The sequence below is a fragment of the Cucumis sativus genome, chromosome 4, assembly GCF_000004075.3.
Source record: "Cucumis sativus cultivar 9930 chromosome 4, Cucumber_9930_V3, whole genome shotgun sequence".
NCBI classification, from domain to species: domain Eukaryota; kingdom Viridiplantae; phylum Streptophyta; class Magnoliopsida; order Cucurbitales; family Cucurbitaceae; genus Cucumis; species Cucumis sativus.
Window position 1 is genome coordinate 1,152,540 of NC_026658.2, and position 22,046 is coordinate 1,174,585.

General features: G+C 33.3%; 4 protein-coding genes across 5 annotated transcripts; 1 reads left to right on the forward strand and 3 right to left on the reverse strand.

The window, feature by feature from the left end:
- Nucleotides 1–67: 67 nt before the first annotated feature.
- LOC101208835 (chaperone protein DnaJ) lies at nucleotides 68–7,903 on the reverse strand. 2 transcript variants are annotated; one of them, XM_031883945.1, is made up of 11 exons: nucleotides 7,377–7,903; nucleotides 6,481–6,549; nucleotides 6,097–6,186; nucleotides 5,859–5,980; nucleotides 4,703–4,898; nucleotides 4,285–4,460; nucleotides 3,839–3,968; nucleotides 3,249–3,409; nucleotides 2,722–2,825; nucleotides 1,278–1,398; nucleotides 68–501 (listed from the first exon to the last, which is right to left on the reverse strand). In XM_031883945.1, exons 1-11 carry the CDS (start codon nucleotides 7,695–7,697, stop codon nucleotides 456–458), a joined length of 1,536 nt encoding a protein of 511 aa, XP_031739805.1. In that variant the 5' UTR covers nucleotides 7,698–7,903; the 3' UTR covers nucleotides 68–455. The 2 variants fall into 2 exon arrangements, with proteins under 2 accessions (XP_031739805.1, XP_004152176.1); XM_004152128.3 differs by having other exon boundaries at nucleotides 1,278–1,380; nucleotides 7,377–7,902.
- Nucleotides 7,904–8,326: 423 nt separating this feature from the next.
- LOC101208593 (hypothetical protein) lies at nucleotides 8,327–10,871 on the reverse strand. The gene is made up of 5 exons (XM_004152127.3): nucleotides 10,447–10,871; nucleotides 9,913–10,045; nucleotides 9,156–9,370; nucleotides 8,830–9,003; nucleotides 8,327–8,695 (listed from the first exon to the last, which is right to left on the reverse strand). The coding sequence occupies exons 1-5, from the start codon at nucleotides 10,612–10,614 to the stop codon at nucleotides 8,609–8,611; spliced, it is 777 nt and encodes a 258-aa protein (XP_004152175.1). The 5' UTR covers nucleotides 10,615–10,871; the 3' UTR covers nucleotides 8,327–8,608.
- Nucleotides 10,872–12,557: 1,686 nt separating this feature from the next.
- LOC101206096 lies at nucleotides 12,558–15,106 on the reverse strand. Its single transcript, XM_004152282.3, has 5 exons — nucleotides 14,757–15,106; nucleotides 14,169–14,268; nucleotides 13,914–14,013; nucleotides 13,729–13,817; nucleotides 12,558–13,097 (listed from the first exon to the last, which is right to left on the reverse strand). The coding sequence occupies exons 1-5, from the start codon at nucleotides 14,959–14,961 to the stop codon at nucleotides 12,860–12,862; spliced, it is 732 nt and encodes a 243-aa protein (XP_004152330.1). The 5' UTR covers nucleotides 14,962–15,106; the 3' UTR covers nucleotides 12,558–12,859.
- Nucleotides 15,107–17,116: 2,010 nt separating this feature from the next.
- Nucleotides 17,117–20,983, forward strand: LOC101208355 (DCN1-like protein 5). Its single transcript, XM_004152126.3, has 10 exons — nucleotides 17,117–17,369; nucleotides 18,069–18,153; nucleotides 18,397–18,471; nucleotides 18,570–18,606; nucleotides 19,161–19,244; nucleotides 19,348–19,408; nucleotides 19,499–19,605; nucleotides 20,039–20,104; nucleotides 20,530–20,670; nucleotides 20,769–20,983. Exons 1-9 carry the CDS (start codon nucleotides 17,288–17,290, stop codon nucleotides 20,623–20,625), a joined length of 693 nt encoding a protein of 230 aa, XP_004152174.1. The 5' UTR covers nucleotides 17,117–17,287; the 3' UTR covers nucleotides 20,626–20,670; nucleotides 20,769–20,983.
- The last annotated feature ends 1,063 nt before the right edge of the window (nucleotides 20,984–22,046 follow it).

Consider the following 22,046-nt stretch of genomic DNA (forward strand, 5'->3'; position numbering starts at 1 on the left):
CTGAAAACATTTAAACAGTTGATCCATCGAAACGCCTAAACTATACCAATATTAATCACACAATGAATAGGATGCATAGATATCTCAATTTCAACTTCAATTTCGAAATGGCCTCTTCTCCATTTTTCAGTGGACAAAATTCCATTCTCAATAAGTTAAATCATTTATTTTTCTAATGCTTTGAATTATTATAAATGAATATAGTTTGAAATGTAATTCTGATCGATACCATCAACTAATGAGACAAAAAACACTCAACTCTATGCAAGTTATGAACATCCACTCTGAGCACAATGGTCACCCCTGGAGGACGCATGAAGAAACAACTCACGAAAATTGCCAGAAAGTGTCTTTGAGCCATTTTTGGGTAGGAGTAGAGATCTAGAGCCAAGAAGGTTGAACAAAGACTTGTTTAGTTAGGTTTCAACCAGAGCCGAAGCCAAACTCGAGACTGCCTAAAGGTTATCTTTCAGCCATTTTAGAGCTCCTTGCGCTACAGACCTGCCAGTTCCAAATTTTACAAAATGCAAGAGTAAGCTATTGATATTGTGTACACATGAGGTTTGAAATGTTCTCATAACAAAACTCTACGAAGAAGGTAAGGATTTTTCTTTTGTGATTATTATTGAAAACGTAGAACCTTCTTGTAAAACCAGACAGGTAATATCCTCTGCTTAATATGGCACCAATTTCATGATAAATAGAACTTTTAGGCACAAGGTATAAATTCAGTTGGATTTGAACTTTTCCCTCATTTCCTCTTTCTTTTCATCTATCCATTCAAACCCCCTTCATCAAAGTGGGATATGAAAAAGTGCTTAGAAATAGATTTTTGATAGTTCAACAAACAAGTAAGGAAGGAGATTTGAACATTTGACTTCTTGATTAAGGACATACTCTTAGGATGAAGGGTATATTTAGATAATAAGTCTTCGTGAAGTTTCAGTTTAATGTGCAATTAAAATTACCGGTCAATTTCAAAATGTAGAATAATTCTCGCTAGCACACCAACTTATAAATACAAAGAAAGGGAAAACAAGGTAAAAGAAAATAAACAAACAATTGTTTAAGATCAATTGTCCAAACATGCATTCAGAAATCCAGAACAATAGAAATCTATTTCTTAACAATTTTTCAAGAATCCCTTGGCAGAAAGATTAGAACAGTAGAAGACTTTGGAGGGTAGCTTTTTAAAATTTTAAAAGTAAAACTGGTTCCCAAGTTATAATCATCAGATTCAAAGAGATATGATTAAAAGCACAGAAAAGAGATCATACCCAGCAAAATCTTGTACTTTTTTCCATATATCGTTCGAGTCTCCATCATCAGCAGATTCAGTACTATTAGCAACTGTCTTGACCTCATTTTCTGTAATTGTATCTGCAAACGCAATCATTTCTAAAAATTCCAATATTGTAAATGTAAATGTAATTCCACTAATTATAGTCTATGGAAAGATAAGCCAAAAGGGAGATAAAGGGAAGAAAAATGCCCATTAGCAAAAAAATAAAAATAGAAAAACGCAGTCTGTGTAACCATTCTTCTTTTAGTTTCTGTTTTATAAAATTATGCTTGTTTTCTCACCTTGTTTTTTATGAAATATTTGAATTCTTAGCCAAATTCCCAAAACTATAAAATGTTTATAACAAAACTTGGTTTTAATTTTGTAAAGAATTGAAGAAATTAATATTAAAACAAAAAACAAAGTAAGCAATAGGTAGAAATTTTGTGCATAACATCAATTTTCAGAAACACAAAAATCAATTACGAAGCACATATACTTTACGTGAAGCAGCAAACTGGTATCTAATATGTATCAGCTATTGATACACCCAAATACTTATATATATCAGCTATTGAAATATCGAATATGTGTGTCCACTAGACACGTGAAGGGGGCACACTAGACCTCTTTCTTTATATATATATATTAAAAAGAAAAAGTAGCTTATCTGATCTTCTCCAAACCAAAACTAAACAATCTATTAAAAAGCTCACTGTCCCAACCCAAAACTAAAAACAAAAAATAAAAATAAATCATCTGAGTCCCCAAATATCACATTAAAAAATAAAACAAAACAAAATAAAAACCCCACTTGAATATCTTCAACAATTCTACCTCTAATCCTCTTTTCCGCCATCTCATAGGACTCTAGCATAACAACCTTTTCTATTGTATTCTATTAACTCTTGTATTTCAATAACTTTATGATGCTTTTTGTATTGTATTTAGTGTTTGTATTGTATTTTGTATTATTGTCATTAACTTGACATTTTGTGCTTTTTAGTGGATGAAATTTATTATGTTTGTGCCAAATTTACATATATCCTAGAATATATATACACTGACACGTATATATCCTCAACGTATCTAAATCCTAGTTTTTTAGAAATTGGCATAACATCATATATCCTATCATTTTTTCTATAGAACCTAACAACTTTCGCTGAGAAAAAAATGAAAGAATACAAGGACATAAAAAAAAACAAGCCCACATCATATCCTATCATATCCATATCTCATATATTTATCTGTCTATGCTTCATAGGACCGAGACCAAATTATTGTCACACAAGACCTTAGTAACGCACCATGACATTCAAATAATTATTTTTGGGGTTCAAAGTCTTCTGCCTTTCTTTTCAATAATAATGTGTATATGGATTTCCGTTGTAGGTGCTTGGAAAAACATGCAGGAAAGATCTGTGAATATTGCTTACTAGTTGGTTGTGGTTGCGATTTTTGGCGAGTTCTGAAACGGCTCCCAGTCCCAGCATTGTTGCTAAGTGAAGCGAGTTCTTCAAGCAATTCTCGCTCTTTTTCACTGTAAACATGGTTATTGTTAATAATTACTTAAAGATGAAGGAAAAGTAGAAAAGAAACAGAATGAATAACATTTACAAGGAGAAAATATTTATGTTGTAAAGCATAGTAGTGTAGATATGGTTGTCAGTGTCACTCTCAGCCTAATGATATTTCGGTAAACAAGACTGAAACCAGGAAAACAAGCATGTCATATATGAGATGAATAATATCAAGGCCTGAAGATTATACCTGGCTAACTATGAACCCGTTTTATAAGTTTAAATGGAAAAGGCATGTCCATTACTCCCTCTAGTGGGTCTCTTTTATTTCCAAATAATAGGTCAAGAACCCATGTCAAATGTTTCCATTGTATTGAAAACAAAACGTAAGTTGACTGTTTAAGAACACATCCAAGAAAATCTTCACATAAATATCTTTTTACCTGATACGATTTGGTATGGTTACTTTGATTGTGAATAAGTGGTCGCCTCGAATTGATGGCTTATTTAGTTTTGGGACACCTTTCTTCGCAAGAACAAGAACATCACCAGGCTGAGTACCAGGCGGAATTTGAAGTTCAGCCATACCTTCAACCGTCTTTACCTGAATAGGCCATATCAAAAGATATTGTTAAACGCAATCCTTGGTCAATAGTTCAGTTATACACCAAAAAATGAAGTCCTATTGTGGCAAAGCTATTAACTATTATTTAAGTTTCCGAAATGAAGGTTACAATTGCAACAATTTCTAGCTGGTATATCAAACACTACAAAAAAAAGCTCATAATAGACAGTGTTGTTTGAATGGAAACCATTAGCTTTAAGCATCTCAATTGAAAGGTATCCCCAACATCAATACACTTGTACGTGCTGCAGGAGGCTGATGCATAGTTCCACACTGAAAAAATTGGCCGCACAACCGATCCAACTATTTATGGAGTTTAATTAAAAACTAATAGCTTGAATAAAAATTAAACCCTCTAATGAGACAAATTCAACAAAATGCATCACAAAAAGACTATTAAGAGTTCACCTTGACAACAGATCCCATAATGGCGTCCAGATAACTTATAGCTATTGTTGAGTAAAGGTTGATGCCATCTCTTTGAATTCCAGGTATCTCTTCAACATCAAGATACACAAAAAGATCTCCTGGAGGGCCCCTGACAAAGAAGAAAACCTAGATGACTTAAATGCATGAATATCTAATGAGAAATTGAAAATAAAACCTTGACAGAAAGACAGGGCATTCCCATTTCTCAAAATAAAGGAATCTTGAGGCCATGTATACTGATGATCCATACAAATATTACATTTCAAGGACGCGTGAGGACAGATAAGTCATAAGTGCCTCGCAAGGTTATGGATCAGAAACATCTAGAAAACAGATATTTTTAAGGGAAAAAAGTTTACGCACACATGAGCTAAAACATTCTAAAGAAAGAAAAAGTAAATAAAATAAAATCTTGAACCCCATACCCTCTGGGTCCAGCATCACCTTCTCCTGCAACTCTTAGGATACTGCCTGCACTGACTCCTGGAGGAACTTTAACCTTGATGTTTTTCTTAACACGGATACGCCCTTCACCAGAACACTTCCGACAGAAATCAGATATGACCTCACCATTGCCACCACAATTTGGACAAACAGAGACCTGACACAAGCATGAATTACAAATAAAAAACTATCCCCAATAATGATTAATGAATGATAGATAAAGCGCTCCAATCAAATCATATCATATATCAAACAAAAGCTTCTGGCTGAAAATTGAATGAAAGCTGTAAAGTGAACAATCAATGTAGCAAATAAAGATTAAATGAATTTTCAAACTCAGCCTACTATTAAGTCAAGGAAACCAAAGAACAAGTTCTAAAGCAACATTGATGCCCATACCTGAGAAAACAAGCCAAAAGGTGTTTGCTCAGTTCTCATAACTTGACCTCTCCCTCCACATGTTGAGCAAATCCTCATTTTGGAGCCTACTTTAGATCCAGTACCAGTGCAGACTTCACATGTTTCCAGATGGGACAGCTCAAATTCTTTCTCTGATCCAAATATGGCTTCAGAAGATCCTAAATTGATGTCATAACTGGATTCAAAATATTGTGAAGTTATTTGTTCGTCATTTTAATAAATATGGATTATAACTTATAAGAAATAATTTCCTATCAAATGGAGACAGCCAAAAAACATGTAATCAATTAAAGTAGCTGTAATTCCAGTCAACTATTATCTATAACAGTTCATTTCTCTTAATGATTGTCTTTACTATCCAAAATAAGTAGTGGTTGTTTGAAAAGTTCATGACCAGAATCGTGGTGCTAGAATTGTTTGCTTGGCAAAGAAGAAATTCCCGTACCTAAAGTGTCTGATGTTGTCACAGTAGGAAGAAGCCCTCTGTTTCAACTTTAAAGTAGAATTTCAAGGATAAGAAGAAGAAGATGGTTTGATGGCCTTTTAATGTAGAGTTTCTTACATCTCCCTCAGTATCATCTCAGATAATGAGAAAACTTAAAGCCGTCACAACTCTTTGTTTAATAGACTCTTCTTATGTGCAATCACATGCTTTACCAAAAACATGAAAAAATGGCAACCATGGCAGCTGTAATGATAAGTGCACATGTTAGAGACTATGGTGATGTGCCATGCCTCACCTCTTACCATAGGCTAACTAAATGCGTCCAGAAGAACCTATGTTAGCATTAAGTACAACTATCATCTTTTAAAATGAAAATAACCACTTTCATTTAGAAAAAAAAAATGAATGAGTATCATTTAGCCATTCGGTCGCTGGACCTTATGAAAGTAGGAAGTGGACGTAGAGAAAGGCAATTCAAGTTCAATGAAACGTATCTTGTTTTAAAAAACAAATAAAACAGTAAAAAATTTGTAACCCATATCCCCTATAACGAAGATGGAAATCAGTATAGGTACAATTAACATCTCCTTAGTTGAATCTGACTGACACATGAAGGAAATATCACACTACTCCAAAAATAGTAACAAAACAAAAACGTATTTTTCAAGCATGATTCACACTGTTACTCACCGTATGTCTTCACCCTTAGTAAGGGTACTGCTACGACGCGTGCGGAACCCAGTTGGATCCATACCACCAAATCCTCCCATGCTTGGTCCAAAAAATGTCTCAAATAAATCAAATGGATTAGTCTGCAACAATAATATAGTATAAGGCCCAAAATTTCTTGATGTGAAAATGCATCAAGCAAGCACTATTTCCGTCAGAAATTAGAGATGATATCAAATAACAACAATAACAACAATACCGTATAAGCACTAGAACCTCCTACTGTACTCTTAACACCAGCTTCGCCATATTGATCATACAAAGCCCGCTTCTTATCATCTGAAAGAACCTGCAGCATTGTACTTGAGATTCAAAGGACAATATTATAATAAGTGTGAAAGTATGGAATTCTAAAAGTGTTTCATCATCAATCGATGATGCCACAAAATAACGAACCAACTTTCAGAAATAACAAATTTGGAAGAGATTGTGACATAGATGGTTTAAGGAAATGCAAAGACTTAAATATTGATAATGAAGACTGAAAGATCACACATTTCAGATATATTTGTAATTTGAAATGAAAAGTTCTGAGAAAATGCACCACATCCATTACGGTTAAACTTTTTTTCCTCAATCATACCTCGTAAGCAGCACTGATCTCTTTAAACTTCTCAGTTGCCCCAGGTTCTTTATTGACGTCTGGGTGATACTTGAGAGAAAGGAGAGAATTTAAAGAGAAAAAAAAAGTCAATATGGCTAACAAATTTATTAAGAATATGTCTAGGCTTAGGTTGGTTGCAATTATGAGATGATTATGGAAGAATCTTAACAACTTTTTGTTTGGTAAAACTGATGGTAAAAGAAAGTAGTAAAATTACTTTTTAAAACACAAATTGATCGCCACAATTTTTAAAATATGCTGCTAAAAGTAAAATTAGATATCAATTCAACAAATTAATATTTCTCTTCTCCTGCAACCAATATACTAGTACTAGATATATAAAAGCAATGATTAAAATTTTAAAAAAATTGTTAAGGAGTGACATCTGATTCTGCTTTTTACAGCTAGGGAACAGATTCTAAAACTGTTTTATTAGATTATTTCGCAGTTAGTTGTACCAAACCAGTTAAGATTATTTCCTAATCACTCTTAAGCTCTGGAACAATCCCTAATGCGTCTTTAGAATAACAAAGTTACCGTATTCACATTTTTCGCTGGCATTAAGCTTATTCAATATTTTAGTTCATAAACACCAAATAAGAGTAAATACAGCTTATCGTCCACAGTTATAATAGTCATGCCTCATGGACTTCTCACAAAAAATCATCAGTTATTATTGGGAGTAAAGTAGTAGAATTATCAGTGATTAACAACACATGAAGAAGTTCAAAGATGGCATTGAAAGCTTAAACAAACAAACCCTTTTCAGAGAATCTTATTTCCCTACAGATAAACTTCTCAAACAACTAATCTCCACCTTGATCACGATTACCAAATTACACAAACGCACACACAAAAACGAACAAATCCCGTACCTGACGAGCCAATTTCCGATAAGCGGCCTTAATTTCCTTACTATTAGCAGATTTTGGGATGCCGAGAGTGGCATAATAATCTCCAGAAGCACAAACAACAAGTCCTAGGCGTCGTCTCGAAGAGACCCTTTTATTAAATCGGGAATTGGGAGAAGAAGGAGAAGAGTTAAAGGAATAGGAATGCACAGAGAGGAAGTTTTTGTGGAACCTGAGTTGGGTTCCACCATGGAAGAAGGAAGAAGATGAGGGTGAAGAAGAAGAAGCAGAGAAACGCTCAAAGGTGAGGGGAGATGGAAGAAGAGAAAGAGATGAAGCGGCCATTAAAGGCAATACTAGAAAAGAAATGGGTTTGACGAGAGTGCTAAATTGAGGAGAAATGGGTTGGATTGTTCATCGTTTTGGTGGGAAATTTTACGTTTGCTTTGGAGACTGGATGATAGAGAATCAGCAGCAGTAGCAGAAGAAGAAGAAGAAGAAGGGGATCGAAAGATGTGGTCTGATTTTTCTTATTACCACGTAATGCCACTCTTTTAATTTTGTTTAGGGATCTTTTTATGAGTTTTTTCCTTTCCGCTAAATTGTAAAAAATGACCCAAACTTTTTACTTTGTTTTGAAAGATATCTCTAAACTTTAAACTTTGTTCTTAAATTTTAAAGTTTCGTTTAAAAAATAAAATCCAACTAATGAATATCCAAAGAGATTCTTGTTAATTACATCATTAATAACACCAGTCATGTGCTAAATTCAACTGTTGGTGTTTTTATTACATATATTTTGTTAAATTAAAGGTTATTTTCAAGAAATTATGATAGTGAATTCTTATTTTTCTTTTAAAAAAAACTAACAGTCCTCTGATGATCATCTATTATATAGAAATCGAGTCAATTTTGTGATTTTTTAATTTATAGGTAACTTCTCATTCTCATTTTACGTTGCTCTGCAAACGATATCATCAAGTTGAATATAACCTTTTATTAAAAGCTATAGGGGAAAACAATAAAAATTCACAACAAAGCTGTGGTTGCAATCAAACCATTCAAGGCTGACTGATATGACCAAACTCAAACTAAGCAAACACACTGATTAGCACACAGTACTCCTATTCTCTATTCATAGGAAACCAAGAAGACGGTAATGAACATGCTCCATTCCTCCCTGCTCTCCCTCCTCCTTTCCTCTCTACTTTAGATCTTTCTGCCAGCAATAACTTAGTTCTTTACATTCTTGTTTGCTAGAAGACATCGGGATGGAAGCGGCCTGGAATCGAGCTGCTTTGTTGAGCTTGTTTCAAATGCATTGTCAATGCATAATTGTTTATCTGTAACCAAAGACACAGAAGTTTTTTTCAACTGGTTAGAAAATGTTGCACCAACATGAACATGTTTAAAAACTTAAAACAGGTCGGTTGGTAGTGGAGAAGATATTTCAAAACGTTCTACATTTAATTCTCACCTCTAAGGTTCTGAGCTGCTCTTGATATTGAGCTACCAACTGTTTAAGGTGCTGCAACTCTAGATTTTTATCCTCAAATTCTTTCTGGCGTTCATGCTGTATTGCAACTGCTCGCTTCAGAATTGTATTTTCTCGTACAAGTAATTCAATCTGTTCCTTTAGTTGCATATTTTCCTGAGCGACAATGAAAAGAACATAAGTTTACAAGTAAAAAAGCCCAAACCAATTATAGCTGCTTTCAAATGCTCCAAAAATATATCAATACCCCAAAATTGTCCCCCTTGTACGTGAAAATTTTGGAACTGTGGGCACTAAAATTAAATTACCTTGTGAAAATTTTGTGCAGCATCAACACTAGCACGTGCAGTAATTGAGTTCTCTAAAGCCTCTAATGCCCTTGCTGCACGAGTCTTAGCATCAGCTACTGTGGTAGCGTTCGTCATTTCGACAACAAACAAGTCAATCCATTTTCTACCATCAAGAGAAACACTGCTTGAAGAATTCTCGGAAGCAGCAACCTCTCCATTGTTAGCGATTGAACCTGAGAATTTTAAAACGTGCACTAAATTATTTATTTTTACAGAAAATAAATAAGATAAAGGTCTAACAATGCTTTATGCAGAAAATGCATGATAAGTTTGTAACTAATATCAATGTTTTACTAGCTGAAGACATAGAAATAAGATGTCCAGACTAGGAAAAAAGAACATATTAGGAACTTATCAGGTGCAACAGCCGCAATACAACATCAAAGACAAAAGAATCATAGAAAATTATAATTCCTCGTGCAGATTTATCTCCAGCAATTCAGATTTAAGGTTTTTGCCGACTGCTTATGGTATATATACCAGCCAAATTCAGTAAACATAAGTTTATCAACCCAAACTACAAACAGGAGAGTAGGTAGCAAATAATTGGGATTCCAAAGTACGGACAGCAAAATGGCGACCCATTAGATCTCTTCAAAGAAATAAGCATGCATCAACACATTCATCATCATAATTATAATTAAAATCATGAATGAACAGAAACAAGGAAACTACATATGAAGCATCTACTTCATTACTTAGCATTCTGTGATACCTTGATCCAAATTTGTCTCTGGTTCCGCAGAAGCAACAGGATTTTCAACAGCAGACCCCAAACACAGGTCACTCAGACTTCTGATAGCAGCATCCAAGTCATTGCCACATTCTTCAAGGGCTCTCACAAGAAGCTGAAAGGCAAAAATCAAAGCATGATAATTAAAAACTTGGGAAAAAGACAAACTTGAAATATCAATCATGACATATATGGGAGCAGTTATCTAACAAAACACCGAAATGGATGCATCAAAAATTGAACGACTCAAATTTCAAGCCGCAGCTAATTCAAATTACTTGATATTTCAAGTTTCAGAAGCATATTCAACTATTAACATACAAGAAGAAGAACACTACATGATCCCCCCCCCCCCCCCGGTCTACAACTCTTGTAAGATTCAGGTTATAATCCTATCATATCAATAAATATCATATCACACACAAAATAAGAACAATAACCAAACCAACGAAGTACGGAAGCTTCTGAAATTCAAACCAAAACTGAATCTAAACCCAAAAGGAAGAAAGAAGAAACCTGACGATCCATCTGAGGAAACAAATGCTGTAAGTGATCAATATGAGAGGGAGCAGCGAATCTAATAGGAGAAGTAGAAGTGGAGCAACGGAGGCGCTTGGCAATGGGAGGCGAAGGTGGGAGTTCTTCAAAGAAGGATCTCTTGGAACCGCACACCACAGCAGACATGGTCTCCGGGTTGTCGCTTGCAGAAGCTAATTCCTAAAGAGGCCTTCGTCGCCGGCCGGAGCAAACAACAAATTCAAATTCGAGAGTATGAACAGAAAGAAAGGGAAAAAGAGATTAGGGTTTTGGAAGATTGCTTGGGAAAGAGGAGGAAGAAAAAGAATTTGATTTCTTTGGGGTTAGGTTTTTTCAATCTCTCTGCTTTACCCTTTTCAAGGGCATTAACATAAACAACAAATGGGGAGCGTTTACATGCGATTCTTGAGGATTTATATGGAAACAAATAAACAATTAAATATTTGAATATCAAACGGCAAAGGATAGATTTCTTTGTAATATTTATAATTAATAATATATGACATTCTTATATTAAATAATATTCTAATGTAATTAAATACCTATTTTTATTCCAATTTCTTTAATTATTATATGACGTGGTTTTTTAATTAGAACTTTATCAATTCGTATTTAGATCATTGAAGCATTATTTTTACACATGTATTAAGCTTCTTTGAATAAGTGTAAATTGTAGAAAAATGTGAGAATCAAATTAATAATGGTTGAAAAATTGGAAGGTGGTTGTTTAACATTACTTAGAGATCTCCCACAACACCACATCCTAACAATTAGAAAGATAATAATAAATCAACAAAAGAGAAGCAATAATAACAAATAAGTTGGCAATCCAATTTGGTGATACAACACCCATGTTTGAGGGAATCGTGCCCAAGAAAAATGATCCACTTATATATTCAAGTTAAGCGATTTACAATGTTGTACTTATGTGTAGGGCGTAGATTGTTATCTTGATAATCGTAGAGAGTAATTCGGTCAACACCAAGGCTCTCCCTAGATGTGAAGCTCTCTCTCTTTAAAACTTACACTCTCCGTAAGTGGGTGACTATTAGCTTGTCGTGAAGTACTTAGGTTCCTCAAAACTTGAGTCTTTCCTATTTATGTGTGTGAACTTCATTATCTCAATTTAGTGTAATTTGGAAGTAATGTTCTTTCCGGCCAACCACTTAGAATTTTGTCACCACACTCGAAAGAAGTCCTTTGCTACAAACACAATGTGTTGTGTCAAAGTTTCTTTGAAAAAACAAGTAAAAGAGCACGTGCAACAACCTTGGCAATGAAACCTTCTTAAATATAAACAGCACATCAAAACAAAGAAAGAACAATCTCATAATAAATTGACAGAGCTCCATAAAAGGGAAACACATCCCAATGGATCAAATTTGAGAATAATATAAATATGGAAAGATATATTATGCAGTAAACTGCTGAGACAATGTCACTCGAAATAAGATATGGAATAACCACATAAGCATTTTATTACATTTGTCATAGTGGGAAAAGTTTATTACATTTGTCATAATGTGAAAAGTTTGTGTTTTTATTGTCTTTTTTGCAAGGCATTCTAATTTAATGGTAACCAAACTTTCCGGATTTAAATTGATATTTGATCTTAATTCTATTGCTAGTACATGGAAATATATCAACTTTTAACAGCAAAATTTATATTTAAAATGCTTTAGTTTTAAATTTTGACACTAAAAAAATTGCACAAATTTACATTTTTTATTATTTAAATTTAGTTTTGGTCAAGGGTATTTAGCTCATCAAAATAAGTTGGATTCGGTCGTTAAAAATTATCAACTTAACGTTTTGTCCATCAACTCACCCAACTTAATCCCAGTTCATTCTCCAACTCACCACAATCAAAAACTCCAACTATTAGCCTTGTTGACGACTACTAGTGTCACACTTTGGTGACCAACTCCAACGACTACATTCGCATGGCCAACTCCGTGTTCTAGCAATCACCTCCATTGACAACTTCGAATACCACCTTCCACCATCAACCTGAATTCCCGCAACCACTTCCATGTAATTTTTAAGGACACGTCATAACACAATTACATAACACATGAAACAACGAAAAAAAAAGTAATAAAATGAAGCCAATTTTCATACTATTATTGTAAACATGACCTAACTTCACTGCTAACTCCAAAGATGAAAAGAGAAGTGAAGCAAAAGAACTTTTTACAAAACTATCCAACAACAAATGGAGGCTAATATTTACATTTCAGAAATCTTCCCTCTATTTCCTTTCCTCCTAGGCCTACTCCAATCTAACTTGCCTTGTTCATAAATCAAATGCTTAAGTTTCAATCCCTACACTTCCTAGCTAAGTAAGTTCATTACCTTGCAGCTTGTGTGATTCCATGTCCCATTTCCAATCTCAAGCAATGCGAAAAGCAGAGGAAGCCCTATTCCTGCCTTCTGATGCACTCTTACAGAAACCCCATATCCTGGAATACAATACCCGTCCTTTGAACAAATTTGCCAGCTGAAATCCAGCTCTCGCCACAGAAGCAACCTCCTCTCGGTTCGAATCGTCCCTGTGAACTTGATAATCCTTGAAATCGTCTTGACCATCTGCTTGATTCTCTTCAACAGCTTTTGATTCTGGCGATAAACTTTTATGGGAAATATCAGTTTACTGTCTAATAGAACAGTTCAAGAATAAACCATCAACTGTTCATTGCAGAAAAAATAAAATATTGGGAAAGTATGCATAGTTTGTAGACTGTACAATGGGACTAAAAAACAAGCCATCTAAAATCTATGGACACTTTAGTTTGGCTAGTTTGGCTAGTGTATCTGTACAACAAATGAATTGTACATGCATAAATCACTTGTTGAGTTAGATTAAGAAAACACATGTGACAATTTTAATAAATTTTGAGCGTAAAATACATCAACTTTTTAAGCATATAAATCTCATTTACTAAAAAAAATTTATATAAAAATGATAAATATTTTAATAAAGGTGTTATTGCCATATCATATCCTAAATTTTTAGAAAAGAAAGTGTCTCAATATCAGTGTCGTGCTGTATCCATCTCTTGTATTCATCTTTTGCTTCTTACAAGCCATCAAATCAAGCAATTTTGTTCAGAAAAGATAACGGTATGTGCCCGTGCATTGGCATGTTTATGCATGTGCTAGTGCAGCCTATAAAGTGAACAGATAAGAAATGACACTGTTTTGCAAGAAACGGACACATGTGCAACATCAGCTATAAGAAAGAACAACTTAGAAACTCACAACAGCATTGCTTTGCAAGGAACAGTTTGGTTCTTCCTGTCTTTCTTCATCGACAAACAGTTGATAGACATGTGCCTAATAAACTGAAGCTGCATTATCACAACAGGGGAAAACATTAAAAGCTAGAGAACACCTAACGTTTAACTCAACGAACAAGCAAGAGACACATCACAATATTCTCACACCTGATCACCATCCTTAATCCCATAACCTTTAATGCATGTCTTGTCATCAATAAGCTTTTCGCCTTCATAACATAAGCAGAAATGTCCCCAGATAAGTGACCTAAGAACATGTACATTCAGCAATGTTGAATGTGGTGAAAATAAACAAAACGACGTTCATAGAAAACCCAATAGCATCTCAAAGCTCCTAAAAGGAACAAAAACAAAATCTCCAGTGTAAAATTAGCCATAAGTCTCGTAAATAGTCAGTACTACCATGTAATCTTGTAGTGTTCACTCCCCCCGGGGGAATCAAAAACCTTCTCTATTGCTCGTTTAAGATCTGCTACTGTACTGTTCCGCGATACTCGAATGCCTGGATAGCCAAAGAATCAAAAATCAGTTTAACTTGTAGTTGACACTGTAACCATATTCCCGCAATATAAAGAACAAGTAGCTTCAAATCAAATATTTAGTTATTTTCACATGATCTCCACACCTACAAATTAAAGCAGAGAAAAACTGCATAAACTAAAGAATCGAGATATTTAAACATATCGCCGTTGCATTTTTCTTAGCCATTGTAGCCATAAGCGCCAAACACCTTAATTACCAACTATTTTCTAAACGCATTTTACCGCTACAGCGTTATCAAGAAACCATACTCCGTTCTGTTCTCTTAAGCAAGTTATATTAAAACAGTTTCCAGTACAGTTTCCTTCCATCTTTCATCATTCATTTTCCATATCGATTCTCAACCACCAGAAAACCGACAGAAACTTCACCGAAACACAGATTCTCTACTCACGTCTTCCAAGAAACAACAGAAGAAAAAGAAAATGGAGAAAATGGAGTAGGAATCACCAAAAACAGAACCGTCGAGCTTCAGGACGAAAAGATCGATATGATCCTGACGAGGAAGCAAGCGATAAGGCCTCCGACTGAGAGCGTCGGAGTCAGGATCAAAGTCGAGCGTCGGCGGAGCAAAACACCGGTAATCAATGAAGCGGGTGAAACGCCATAAGTTAGCGATCTTGGTCCGGTCGGGGCGAGGAGAACTGGTTGGCATTGTAGAGGTGTGATGAAGGAGTTTTAGGGTTTGGGATTCGGAATGGGAAGGAAGAGAAATGGAGGGATTTAGGGGAAGTTTGTTTTGGTGGTTTGGTTCTGAGCTTTGAAATGGAAAGGAGAGGACCGTTACAAATTGCAATGGAAGGAGGCTTATTTACTTTATGGACTCGCGCTAAGAATTCTACTTTTTAAATTCGCTTTTTTTTTTATTGTTTAATTTGGAAAACCGATTTTGTTCGATAATTCCTTAAAATAATATTGAAAATATGTTTTAAACAAATTTTATTTTCAACAAATTTTATTAAATATTTTGAAAAAAATATATTTTAAATTCATTTCAATTTAGTTGTTACCGTTCTAATTTTAAAATTTGAGTTTTGTTTTGATTTGACTTTCACGGAATGTTTGGGAGAAGGTGAACTCACATTTTCCGAATGGTTATTATAACTCTAATTTTATCCCACTTTCCCTCAACATTTTCTCATTTATAATTAACTCATTTAAGTTTAAATACTATTTATTTAATTTTTTTTCTCATTTATAATTTCTATGCTTACGAGTTTTGTTAATTTTAATATTTTTATTTTAAAAACACAGCCTATATTGCAATTTGTGTATTGGATTTATAATATGATTTTTTAAAAACAAATCATGACACCACTTATTTAACCATTCCCCAAATATATCATACAAAACTCTTATCCCAAACACATCTTATCGTTGCATTTATATTCCTTTTCCGAAACACATTTTATCATAATCTTACATTTATCCTAATACTAGGTTTATCATAACCATAAACTCCCCATAGTTCAAACCTTCTTCCAAACGTTCCTAAGGTTTCAATAATTTGATGTTCATATCATTTGATTCTTATGGATAATATTGCTTTACCTTTCTATATCTAATATTTCTCACTCATTTCTTCAATACCCTCTTACTCTCCCTTTTGTTAATTATTTGATGCTTGTTTATCTAACATAAAAAAACATAGAAATTAAGAGTTTAAACAAATCGATTACCGTTTTAATGGGGGAGATTATTAACTTTATTTCATTTTTTAAAAAAGTTATTTTTGCAACGAGAAATTAAGAGTTTAGTTCAAGTACCGAGAGGTATTTTTGAATTTTAGCAAGTTAAAGAGTGTTTTATAAACAAAATTTAATTTTTTAAAAACTCATTTTATAAGTTGGTATTTTAATTTACATTTTTTGACCCAAACTATAAAGTCAAGAAATTTTCGACATTTTCTTATAATTTTATTTTCAACTTTAGTTCCAAAGCTTGTCAATAATTTTAAAGCAGGGGAAGAAAACCTTCTAAACCTCCTCATTTATTTGTCTTATACTTTAATATTTAGACAAATTATAATATCCAACCATAAACACCAATAGAATCACCATTAACCATCAAGCTCCCAAGTAAGAATGGAACAAGTCCACGCATATGTAAACTTCAATTGTCCTTTTTTTTCGATCTAAGTTCAATATAATACACAAATAATAATTTATCGAATACATAGAATATTCTTTCTATATGTGATATTTATAAAAATTGGACGAGTAAAAATAATAAATATTTTAATATTATGAAAGTTGTTATGAATAGAGAAAATAGTTGATATTGGATAGCCAAATATGAGCTAAATCTAAACTAGATGTAGTACGTGTCAATTAATCACGATCGATTTGTTATTTTCTAGGGTGGATCCATTGTTTTCCAAAAAAATTTTAAGAAAAAATAAAATTTAACTATTAAAAAAAAGAAAATGGTCAAAAATTTAACATTTTGATAAAATTTTTACCATTCGTAAAAATCTAAAAATTGTTTTTTTAATGTGAGAATATAAAATAAAATGATACACTATTTAGGATCGTGATCAAATTCCTTATAAATACTCTTATAACTCTCTAGGATGGAACTTTATGCTTAGAATTCGTATTTCTTTGTTCTGCAAAGGATTGTTACTCTTTGTTCCTTATCTCTTTTGAGTATGACACGTGAAAGTCAGGTGAGTTTTTAGGAATATATTTTTCTCTGTCTTTTGTTGAATTTATTTTCGGAACACTTAAAAGAGAATTAAAATCATCGAAATAAAAACTCAAATCTTATACGGTAAAACCTAACTACATACATTATAATATAATTTAAGAAAACCAAGAAATAAAAAAGGGGAAAAAATTAAAAAGACGAAAGGGCCGAAGATTTGCAATTCTCCAATTTGCTGCGACAAAATTCAATCTTCTTCTTCTTCTTCTTCTTATTTGCTCTCTCTTCTTATCTCCTTCATCGCAATCCAATTCTTCAAGAACAAGAACAAGAAGATGCGGCGGTCTGCTACAAGGAAAACCGGTCAACCCAATTCAACTTCCGTTAATTCTTCCGCAGTCGATCTCTTTCGCTCCGGTACTTGATCTTTTATTTTTTCCACAATTCCAATTCATCTACTGCTAAATCTCGCCATAGACATCGATGATCGTCTTTTATATGTATTGTGGTTCATTTTTTATTAATTACTGTTATGATGATGCCTTTGTATAGGAGGTTTTTATGTTTACCATTTTATGTGCGCATCTTGTTATGTTGATGGTTTAGTTAGTTTTTAAATCGAGTGGGATTTAAGTAGATGAATAGATTTAGTATTTAGCTTCAATTGTGTTCACGCGCTATGAAATTTGGGAATTTGGAGCGTGTGTTATGATTTTTGAGTTACATGTACTTGAGGACCTGTTGGAGTTAATCCGAGATGATATGGAGTGAGTTGAAGGTTTGATTGGAAAGTGAGAGTTGTCGAGTTGGAAATTGAAAGCAAGAGAATCTGAACATGCAAACTATTTTTATACATTGTTTTCAGTTTTTTTTTCCACATTTAATTGAGTGAAGAATGATGAACTTTGTTGGGTGATCTATTGGCTGTTTTTAAGAAAAACTGTGTGGTTCGTGGCTTTCTTAGTCATATGGTAGTAACTAGTAAGTATCATGCTGTTTTGTTCTTATGAGGTGATTTATGTGAAAGTGTCTGATTCTTTTTAAATCTTCCACAATATAAGCTCCTATTTTTACTCTATTTTCAATTCTTATGAACTCGATTCTCAATTTATTCAGCCTCAAGTAGAGCAAGCTCAAAAGAGTTGGAACGGATCGATAGCCTATTTTACTCGTATGCCAATCCCTCTTCTGGTTTGATCGAGTAAGTCAACTCTGGTCAATTGAAATATCTAGTTTTTCAGCATTGTTAGTTAGCTTTGCGTTCTATCATATATATTCAGTATTGTAATGTTAAATTCTTAGCAATATTCCAATAACAAACTTCCATCCATGTTCTTTACATGATCAAGGAGGCTATTCTCCTTATCATTAAGGACACTTCTGAGTGCTTGTATGAATAAGATCCTTATAGGTGTACGTAGTACTGACTATTTCTCTTTAACAGTCCAGAAGGAATTGAAAATCTTTGTTCAGACATTGAAGTGGACCACACTGATGTAAGGATCTTGATGCTTGCTTGGTAAGTAGTACTTGGAAGTATTGAAACACTTCTTTCTCCTTTTTTCTTTTGGTTTATATGTCCTCATTGTCTGGGAACTAATGGATTGCACATACCAGGAAAATGAAATCTGAAAAACAAGGATACTTTAACCTGGTAAGAATATTCACTCTCTTGTGGACCTAGGATCATTGTAAATTATACAATGGATCTTCTTTCTAGTATTACTTGAACCTTTGTTGTCCCAAACATTTTTTTTTGTTGATATTCTGTCCTTTTATCTACCACAGTATGCTTCACATCATATAATCCACTCTTTCATTTTCTAACTAGTATATTAATCCATGAAGAGTATATTTTATTTTATCCAAGTATTGAGTCTTTATTATCTCCTTTAGAGTGGGGTTCTAACCCCCATTCTTGTGTAATTTTATACCACCACGGAAATTGTTTTTTATTTTAAAAAACTTTGATTTTATCTGTGTTCAGCACCAGCTTATAAGGAAAATCATGTCATTTATATTCTCAGCTTCAATTTAGAAATTTTGGTTGCTAAGAATACCTATGAATTGTTTATGTTTTTTATGTTACTCGTTTATTTTTCTCATCTTTTCTTCATGTCCACTTCCCATCTTATTACAAGATAAAGCATTTATTCCCTCCTTGGTAAATTCATTTGATGCAACATTAACCTGGTACATATTTGATAGGATGAATGGCGAACAGGTCTCAAATCCCTGAGGGCTGACACTGTTAGTAAATTAAAGAAGGCACTACCAGATCTCGAGAAAGAGGTATTATACTTGTCTTGTTGAAACTTTGAAAATAAATTATCTAGTGTATTGCATAATTTTGTGCACAAAGTTTTTAGTAACCAATTTCTGACGTTTTGAGAAGGTAAGGAGGCCATCAAACTTTGTGGACTTCTATTCTTATGCATTCCGGTATTGTTTAACAGGTAAATAAATAATGTTTAGTGTATTTTTAGTCTTGAAGCTTGCTTCAATTTGATCCTTACGTTCTCTTTTTCCATTGATATTTTATTTAGAGGAGAAGCAAAAGAGTATTGACATAGAAAGTATATGCGAGTTACTGGATCTTGTTTTGGGGTCTCAGTTTCATTCCCAAGTCAATGCATTTGTTGATTACTTGAAGGTGAGCACTACCTCATTTTTTTGTCTTTTAGTTTGCCACATTTATCCACAGGCATGGTCTGTTTGACACTTCACACCGCAGTTAACTCCAGCACTGCTTAACAGTACTCCTGGGTCTTCTATAGTAGCACTAGCACTTAGTCTAAGAGTTGCATTCTTGAGTTATAGCCTCTCGCCAGCATACCTATTGGAGCACATTGCCAAGTAGTGATAAATGGACTTGAAGGACCTAGTTAATCTTTCTTCTCACGAGAACCTTAGGAGTTATTACATGGTTGGCAATTTTGTGAAAGACATGTTTCCGAGTAACAAATTTTCTTGCATAGGATTTCAACCTTTTGCATTTATTGACCGATTGTTTCCATGTTTTCTGTCTTTCTCCCTCATCAAGAAGGTCAAAAGAAAATTTCTTATTTGCCATATTACATATGCAGATTCAAACTGACTATAAAGTTATTAACATGGATCAATGGATGGGCTTCTTTCGTTTCTGCAATGAGGTACCTTCATTATCCCCCAAAGCACATTAACACCGACATGTGTCATTATATTTGCTTGCATATATCGCACTACCAGTGAAATACAGTGAGGAAAATAGTTCTGGAATCAACTTATGAACATGCTCTGAATTCTACAAGAGAGTCCGTGCAAATTCAATGATACGCTCATTCCTTGAATTGAATAAAACAAGTAGGGTCATCAAAACAATAATAATAATAAAATAAAAAAAACAAGTAGAATCATCAAAATAAAATTAAAAAAGAACTGTCACTTTTCCCCTATTGAACCTATAGATATGGAAAATAAACAAATTTCTAATTGAAATAATCTAGAAAAAAGGATCCACCTTAAATTTCTTTGTTTAGTATCGTCACCATAAACTATTGATAAATCCAATCCTTGACGCTTGATGATGACTATGCAGATAAGTTATCCAGACTTGATCAATTACGATTCGGAACTCGCTTGGCCGTTGATCCTCGACAATTTTGTTGAATGGTTACAAGCAAAGCAGAATTAGAAACCTGATACAATGTATTTTGATGTATACGCCACGGTTGTTGAAGCAAGTATCCTATTAATTTCTCATACCATTATAGATTCGATTCAATATATTTTCCTCGTCATTACTAACACTCTATATGAACATTTCTGTTTCTACAGGCTCACCTTCGATTACACGTTTGGATAGCAGCAGGATTTTCACTCATTATTTCTTCTTATTTTACTCTTCTTTTTTCTTTTTTTAAAAAAAAGAAAATTAACTTCTTCGAAATCAATGGTCATTCCCATTATTATGTTCAAATTATCATTTCAAACATTCATGGATTATTCTTCTGCTAAATTATTGAAGTTTCTGCCTCTGCTTTTCGTGGCCATTCCATTCTTCATCTTCTTACTTAGCCACTCCTTTGATATTGACAGTCTTTTTAGGTATCCATGAAACAGCAGCTCAAGTCTGGATAACAAAAAGAGAAAGTTCGTAAAAACTTTAATATCGATGTCGAATCCTTTACTATCGATATAATCCTTTAATATTGATCTTCATCCTTTCATATCATTTATTTATATATGGCAAAAATTGTGCAATATTCTACTTTTGGTTCCCTAAATTTGCATCGACTTTACGATAATCTTTATTTAAAAAAAAAAGAAATTAAACTTTACAATTATCTTAAATAATAGTAAATGAAAACATTGTTTATACATAAGTAAAAATATATATCCAAGTAGCAAAAGTATAAAACACAACTATCATCATACAACAATTATAAAATTAAACTCCAAGTTAAAAAGAGAAAAGTTATTATAAAAGTGAACATCTTTTATGAACCAAATATAATAAAAAAACCAACCATTAATTTAAAATGAATGAATGAATATTTAAACCAAAACCTATGAATGAGTCAAAGCAAAAGTTTTATCACATGGAGTAGATGTGTATTTTAGTTTGAAAGTGAATGAATGGTATGGTAGGTTGTCTCAATGTCCACACAAAAAAAAAAATGGTTAATTTCTCTAACTTTTTGACCCTTGAGCTTAAAGCATTCCCTTTCTAAAAATAAATAAATAATAATAAGTAAAGAGAAAGCTTAAAGCATTCAAAAAGAGCCAAAGTAGAAAACACAAATGTCACAAATTTCCTTGCAAATCTGCACCTTATTTTAGGTCATTTTGCCTTTTTCTTTTTAAGGACTCTTGTCAATTCCTATCCTAATTTTAAGGGTTATTTTACATGATTTGAGGAACTTTGTTTTCCAGAAGGAAAATTATATTAAATTATCTTTGAATGGTTTCAAGACCAAAATTGAACAATTGAAAGTATAGAAACTAAAATCAAACAAACTTGATAGTATGAGAACTAAAATGATATTTCAAAACATAATTTTATGTTTAGTATGTTGTTTAACTTTTAAAAAGTTTGAACATGTCAAGAACTTA

Bases quoted from the DNA above. Each gene is read 5' to 3' on its own strand.
- LOC101208355 (XM_004152126.3), top strand. From the start codon at position 17,288: ATGCGGCGGTCTGCTACAAGGAAAACCGGTCAACCCAATTCAACTTCC. The intron at 18,472-18,569 runs GTAAGTAGTACT...TGCACATACCAG, and splicing joins AGGATCTTGATGCTTGCTTG to GAAAATGAAATCTGAAAAAC. The intron at 19,245-19,347 runs GTATTATACTTG...CGTTTTGAGAAG, and splicing joins TACCAGATCTCGAGAAAGAG to GTAAGGAGGCCATCAAACTT.
- LOC101208835 (XM_031883945.1), bottom strand. From the start codon at position 7,697: ATGGCCGCTTCATCTCTTTCTCTTCTTCCATCTCCCCTCACCTTTGAG. The intron at 5,981-6,096 runs GTATTGTTGTTA...TTATTGTTGCAG, and splicing joins GAGGTTCTAGTGCTTATACG to ACTAATCCATTTGATTTATT. The intron at 4,899-5,858 runs GTGAGTAACAGT...TTTTGAATCCAG, and splicing joins ACTAAGGGTGAAGACATACG to TTATGACATCAATTTAGGAT.
- LOC101208593 (XM_004152127.3), bottom strand. From the start codon at position 10,614: ATGTCTGCTGTGGTGTGCGGTTCCAAGAGATCCTTCTTTGAAGAACTC. The intron at 9,371-9,912 runs GTATCACAGAAT...TAAAATTCTCAG, and splicing joins AGAGACAAATTTGGATCAAG to GTTCAATCGCTAACAATGGA. The intron at 9,004-9,155 runs GTAATTTAATTT...ATTGTCGCTCAG, and splicing joins CTGCACAAAATTTTCACAAG to GAAAATATGCAACTAAAGGA.
- LOC101206096 (XM_004152282.3), bottom strand. From the start codon at position 14,961: ATGCCAACCAGTTCTCCTCGCCCCGACCGGACCAAGATCGCTAACTTA. The intron at 14,014-14,168 runs GTAGTACTGACT...ACATGTTCTTAG, and splicing joins GAACACTACAAGATTACATG to GTCACTTATCTGGGGACATT. The intron at 13,818-13,913 runs GTGTGAGAATAT...GTGATAATGCAG, and splicing joins GGATTAAGGATGGTGATCAG to CTTCAGTTTATTAGGCACAT.